The sequence below is a fragment of the Nelusetta ayraudi genome, unplaced genomic scaffold (assembly GCF_046127955.1).
Source record: "Nelusetta ayraudi isolate G7.1 ecotype Tasmania unplaced genomic scaffold, CSIRO-AGI_Nayr_v1 ptg000017l, whole genome shotgun sequence".
Taxonomy (NCBI): domain Eukaryota; kingdom Metazoa; phylum Chordata; class Actinopteri; order Tetraodontiformes; family Monacanthidae; genus Nelusetta; species Nelusetta ayraudi.
In genome coordinates this window covers 812,128-819,199 of record NW_027466067.1, presented here as the reverse complement: position 1 = coordinate 819,199, position 7,072 = coordinate 812,128, and the positions used below count along the sequence as shown (strand labels likewise).

Here is a 7,072-nt window from a genome sequence, read left to right as displayed (position 1 = left end):
CCAAATGAGCTTTCAATGACCTCCCCCCCTTCCATCTTCCCCTCCCCCTCTCTCTTTACTCCTCCTCTCGCAAACTCCCTCTGTCTGTCTGTCTCTCTCTCTCCCTTACTTTACACTTCTTTTCGCTCCGTCTGACTAGGAAATTATTCAGCATCTCGCGGGAGGAGTACTTTTTTTTCTTTTCCTTTTGCTTTATTTGTTATTATAATTTTTTTTTTTTTTTTACTTTTTTTTTTTTTTAATTTACTTTTTTTTTTTTTTTTAAATGAGCAGCCCTCACGCAAACTGTCCCCTCGCGGTAAGGATCGAGCGCGCCCGGGCGCGCGCGCGGACGATGCGCACTTTCGCCGAGGCCACACGATGAAAGCAACAGAGACGCGCGCGGGACATGAGATGGGCACCGTCCGTGGCCTCGCGCCGAGCGGCTCGCGGGGGGATCGCCGTCACCCGCACCACCCGCACCACCTCCACCACCGCCGCCGTGCGCGCTCCCTCTGCCTCGCGGCCGTGGTACTGGTAGCGACGGCGTCGCTGGCGCAGCTGTGCGCCGCCTTCAACCTGGACGTGGAGGAGCGCGTCGTGTTCGGCGGAGCGCCGGGCAGTTACTTCGGCTACGCGGTGGAGTTCTCCAGCGACTCGTCCAGGTAACCGGAGCCTCCGGGAAGGCTTCGACTTCCACTCAGTGTGTGTGGCGGTGGACAACTTTACCGTTGTGTGGTTGGTATGACAAGAATATTTTTGCGGTGGTGTTTAAATACTCATTTTATTAAACATAACTGCGAAAGAATATTATTGTGATACCAACTAAAACAATGGCCCGAGTTTGTCTACTCAAATATGTGAAGAGAAAAGAAAAGACATGAGTTGTGTTTCTCGATAGCGAGAGACTTTCCCCAGTTTAATGGACTTCACATAATAGTTAGAGTGACCAAGAAGTATCGTATTTCCCTGGTTCCCCTGTTTTGCTAGTTTATTCATTTTTTTGTACCCCTGCTTCTGCTCATAGAGTCTTTGTATCATAAAGAAAACACCCATGCGTGCTTGTATGTGTGGTCGACTGCATTGACAAAACTATTCTGTGACACTATATTCAATCATACAACGAAGTATTTAGAGGGTGTTGATGAACCTCTCTCTCTCTCTCTCTCTCTCACACACACACACACACACACACACACACACACACACACACACACAGTGGATTCCAGCCCAAGTATGATTGGAACCAGCCGTAAAGTTTTTCTGTGTGAATCGGGGGGGTTTCACCAAAAACGTTAGAAATATGCTAATCTTCCTCTCAATATAAATACTAAAGAGGGATGGACGGGCAGTCGGGGGATTTCCTGCAATCTGCTGTTGATAGAAAGAGCACGCTGGGTGACATCATGTCAAAGATCGGAAACCTACCTTCTTCTTCCCACTCAGATCTGGACTGTGTAGGGTGGGACACACATAGTCACGGTGTCAATAAACTGCGTGTGGTTCAGTTAAGGGACAACCCCTCAACACCCCCCAGAAAATAGCAAAATAAGAATCAGTCCAAGTTGTTGTCTGACCCAACAAGGTTTTGGACTCCAACCAGAAAAAACCCTAAGATCATTTTTCAGTGTCAGGGAAGTTGCTCCATTCACAAGGTCAAGGATGACCTCTGACCTCTGCGAGCCAATGTGTGAATCTATCCTTGTAAAAGACACTGCAACCTAAATTGCAGTGGAACTCCACAATATTATCTTTGCCACTGCCAGTGCACGGACATACGTTTGAATAACCAATGGTGACTTCTTGGGTTAAAACACCCAAAGAGGTGAAACCAGCTGGAAGCGCCTTATAAAACAGTGGTTATTTGCTTGTAAATGTCTCCCTGTAAAACACTGAAGAAAAGTTTTGTGATAACAGATAGTTGCGTCACAGCTTAAGCCTCCTGTCAACTTTGCCACGAGCTCCAAGAAATATTATTAGTAAAATATTTCTATGAAGGAAGGTTAAGCAAGCACTTAGTTCAGCCAACAGTGGGTCAGTAGGTCTCCCTTTGGTGCACCACGGAAATGTAAGATGAGTGCCGAGCAGAGAGTCAGTCAAGGTATCTAACAGTAGGAGAAACAACCTGAATAGCAAACCATCTAAATAGCAAATACTGCAATGAAAGACATCACCTCGTTGATAACATACCGCTGTTATCTATAGATGACCCTGTCTGCCCACTCCCATCAAATGATGTCACCATACAAAAGAAAAAAGGCTTTCAGGCAGACCACAAAATTTTCCACAATCTCAAATATTATCATGAAATATTTTCCCACCAAAAATATTTTTGTCTTTCCAAAGGTGTGGCTACATCAGGCAGACACAAACGGAAATGGATTTTATTTTTCAATTGTTTTTTTCCTTAACAAAGCTAAATAGTTGGTCTGGGTGGAACTGGGTCCGTGCAAAAGGTTAGAAAGTTGGTTGGTGGGTGACTGGATTTAATGGATTTGCATTTGGAGATTTGGTTCTGGATTGAGGTTTTGGTTCTAAATGTGTTTTTTTTTCTTCCATCACTGTATTTATATTGCTATACTCAGCAGCCCTGCAGTTATGCCAAAACAAGTTGATTGAAAGCACCAAAAATATATGTTTGCATTGAGTCGTTATTCAACAGTCCAAACCGCTTGTTTAGCTGAAACTCTGGCTCAGCCAGCTGATGGCAGCTGTTAGAACTTAGGGGACCTCTGTGGGTTGTGATGTCATCTGAAAACCCTGTTATAGACGCAGTAGTAAGAAAACATGCAGTTCATATCTGCTTCTTCTTTTTCTTCTTTATCGGATCTGTGATAACCTTCTTGGAACAGGGTTAGCAGCTTGCCTGTGTCAGGACTGACTGACCGCTAAGCCTGTTACACATTATCAACACTGTGTTTCTGCGTTCCACTGCTTAACATCCCCTCAGGGGGCTCAGAGTAAAAGTGATGTTATTGTAATGACTGTAGATAAACTCCTGTGAGGAAATTGGTCCAGGTTCTTCCTGTTGGCTTTGCTGCACTTGAAGCGGTTTTTAGACCTATTTGTAAAGGCTCAGGCATCTTTACACATTCATTCAGTAGCCTCACTTTAAGCTGACCAGCACCACAGTTAGACCTGCAGCTGCCGCGCAAATCTGGCTACACAAAACTGCTTGAGAAAACACTTTAGGTGAAACCAACGATGGCTGTTATGCAGTGGAAACAGCGTTTCTGGGAAATGTTCCTGAATGAGTTCTGTCTGCTGGTAGGATTTCTCCTGCATGCTGTCATGCATTAGAACAATTACTTGGCTGTTTATCTGTAGGGAGCCTTGTTGTTAGGAGTTGTTCTCGAAAGCTGTCTTTGTTTTTTACTGTTTCAGCACACATGTCTGGCTTAAAGGAACCACTCAAAAACTTGTTCACCAAGTTTTGTGGTTGTTTCCATGTCTTGGAACAATTTTAAGTTAGAAAACCTTCCAATGTTCAGCATAATGAGTTGGACATGTTGACCCTGGATTAGAAACCCTTTGTTTGCTAAAACATCTCATTGACTTAAAAGTCTGAAATTAATAATTGCAGGACAAGGGCTTTTAGGGCTGTTTAGGGAAATGTCAACAATCAACTTGTGTTTGCTATGCTTCATGAAAGCTTTATCTTTCAATTTAAATGTTGTTACTCCTCAATTTTCATGGTAAACCTTTGAAATGAACAATACATGCACTTTGTACTCTGCGTAAAGTGCACTAGCACTAACATCTGTCACAGCGAGCCAAAGACAAAGACGGTTTGTCACAAGAAAAAGGTGAAGTGGGAAGCGAAGTCAAGTGAGGAACAAGTTTCCACACATTTAAACAAACGGTCCAGTGTACTGGACGTTGTGAAATCCTTTGGCAGTATTACTGCAGTGCACTTAGACTAGAGTTGTTGTTTTTTTTGTTGATGAGAGGCGTTTTAACAACCATTGGAGTGACGTTTGGATCATTTTGTAAGTCCATAGTCATCTATGGACTGCTGGAAATCACAGGTTGGATGATAATACGACAGCCCCTGTAGTCTCAGCCTGGAGTGTAAAGTGGGTCGACAGTGAAAGTCACTTATTGCTAATTTTCAATCAGTTTATCAGTGTCAGTATTACTGGGCTAGCATAACAGAATGGAGACATTTAATCATGGACCTCCAGCAAACAAAAATTGTGCCAATTTAATGAACTCATATGTTGTTATATATATACACACACATGTGTGTATTGTCAAAACACTTACTGTATATATATTGCTTATTTGCTTTGGTTATATTTACATCAAATATATAGTCAAAGAGACAAGATATCTATCTGCTTATATAAGGATGTTTATCATCAGAGCAACACAAATAGAATCTCTTGAATCCCTGTTTAGTCAGGGCACAGTGTTAGGTTCAAACGAAACTGGACCCACAATGCAGATTTAACAAGCAAAGACTTATTAACTGAAAAGATAGAAAGGTTCAACTTTGGGAGTCAGTCCAAAAACACAGGGCTGGAAGAATAGCAGATAGGCAGGAAGTCACTGTCACTGACAAACTGGCAATGGCAAGATGATCAGACAAGGTTGAAATACAGGTGTAGAAGAGCTGAAGGCAATCAGGTGGACCAGTGGCAGGTGAGACAAGGGAGCAAGTGTAGCTGATCATGTCCACGATCCCTCCCAGGCCGGCTGTGAGACAGGGGAGACAGAAGACAACAGGAAGGAGGGAGGCAAAACAGGAAAAACAGCTGCAGATAGCAGATGCACACAGTAAGATGTTATTAAGTATTGTTATTAAAGATGATATCAGGAGACTTTTTGAAAAATTAAAAAGATTAATGACAGTAAAGACGACTCATGACATGCAGTATAGGCACATGTCAGAGTAACGCTCCTCATTAAAGTGTGACTTGTCTGCCTGCAATGTGGCAATGTGTAACTGCTTTCACTGCCTCGCAGATCCTTTAGTTGAAATGACACGCTGCCTCCTTGACCTCGCCGTGCCGCCGGCCGTCTCGCTGTTTTGCAGATGTTCCCGTTAAACGTGACTTCAAGGGAAGGAATTCTTCATCAGGTTTTAACAAAAGCGCTTTATCGCTCCCTAAAAAAACCCTCCAAAAAAACATCATGTTGTCTCATTGTTAGACAGTTTGTTCAGTTCCTGACAAGTGCTTTGAATTGAAGTAATACAAAAAATTGACGTGTGAAGAGATAAAAGCAAGCAAAGCAAAGTACTGCAATTTGAACAACGCAGTTTTGAAGAAGACCCCTGAAAGCCTCCTGTGATGTCAGTGGAGTGGCTGAGGAGTGAGTGCTGTATGGGGAACAAGCCTGTGCTTTTTCATCTTGTGTTTTCCAGACAATGTGGGGGATTGAAGGAGGCAACCAGAGTCTGTCTGGACCCTGCAAGTGTCAACAGTCACCCAAGTCTCAAGTTGTGCTCTTTGCTTTTTTGTTTAAGGCCATTTGAACAGGGCTGCCTTTCAGCCTTGAACATCATTCAACGTGCGCATGCACGTACGTACGTACGGATAATTTTTGCTGGTGTCAGTGAGCAACTGTACAGCAGGGAATAACTATGCAGAGACACCAGAATAGAATAGGATCAAATGCCTTTATTTATCCCAGGTTGGGAAATTTACATAAGAACTGCATACACAGTATGCTGTGGAGTATGTGGGTCGACACGGTGGTGTAGCAGGTTAGCGCTGACGCTTCACTGCAGGAAGGTTGCGGGTTTGATCCCAAGGCCCGGGGTGGAGTTCTGTCCCTGCGTGAGTTCCAGCTTCCTGCCACAGTCCAAAAACAACCACCTGAAGAAAATTAGGAACTCCAAATTAGCCGCAGGTGCGAGAGCGGATGTTTGTTTGCTTTCCTTTACGGCCCTGCAATGAAGTTGTGGAAACAACAACACAACACATGTATTGTCTGTGTGAGTTTTTGTGCTTTGAGATATAGTACTTCTTTTCATTATTTAGTCGTGCTACCATTGGCTGTTACTGTCAACTGAACCATAATCACAAGTTCTGATGCAACATCATCATTTATTACACTTAAATGAGCAACAATAATTGCAATCATGGGCATTTAACTTCATCGGTGATGTAATAATCCTAGCTGCTCTTCTCATGTTCCGCTTTAGTAGAAGTTTATTAAATTTGGCCCATTTGCAATGAGGAGATGGCAACATAAAAAATAAACATCACTTTGCTACTTTCCAAGGTTATCCTTTATTATTTTCAGAGTCTCCCGTTCAGTCAAAACAGTAAATAGAAAAGCACACTGCAAAAGTTATCTAACTAGAATAGAATATATGTACTTTATTGATCCCAAATTGGAACACTGTGCTGTTGCAGCAATAAAAACAATCCAAAACCCCCCCAAAAAACTCTACAGTAATTACAAGAAGAGTCAAGTGAATCTATATACAATAAACATGAACAAGATGTTCAATAGGCAGTCAATTGTGCAGAGGCAAGGTTTTATGAACCATTTGAGCAAAGAGTTTACGGTTGATGACGTTTGATTTGACATGTTTTAACTGACTTATGTTACCTTGCCTGGAAAAAACAAACAAGCCCACAACAAAACAAAGAAGCAAGAGCGAAGTTGTTGTGTGTCCAGTTTGCTCTAAATGAGTTGTATGCTCAATGAAGCAGTCCCACTGGAATTATGCTCCAGATTTTGCAGAAGCAGCCTGTGTAGGTCTTTGTCTACAGCTTTCAAACAAAACGCTCAGTTTTACCAACAAAAAGAGTTGTGCTTTTTCACCTTTTGAAAAAAAATCCAGAGAATAACACTGTGACTTGTTCCATAAGTCCAGAGGGCTTATATATATGTGTGTGTGTGTATGTGTGTGTATATATGTATATATATATATATATATATATATATATATATGTACACACACACACACACACACACACACACACATCCCTGAACTGTTGCACTGTCTGTACCTGCTCTGTGGAAAAAGGAATTACCGCTGTATCGCCATGGCTAACAACAGCAACTTCAGACCAATAGCTCCAACATCTGTTGTTATGCAATGTTTTTAAAAAAAAAAAAATCATCGTCATCATGC

General features: G+C 42.3%; 1 protein-coding gene across 2 annotated transcripts in view; it reads left to right on the top strand.

The window, feature by feature from the left end:
• Window positions 1–222: 222 nt before the first annotated feature.
• Window positions 223–7,072, top strand: part of LOC142887094 (integrin alpha-5-like) — a 44,012-nt gene continuing 37,162 nt past the window's right edge. The window contains exon 1 of one of the 2 annotated variants that reach the window (XM_076024415.1): window positions 223–644. In XM_076024415.1, the coding sequence (XP_075880530.1) occupies window positions 361–644 (284 nt within the window). In that variant the 5' untranslated portion in view covers window positions 223–360. The remainder of the gene's footprint in view (window positions 645–7,072) is intronic. The other variant, XM_076024417.1, reaches the window with a different exon arrangement.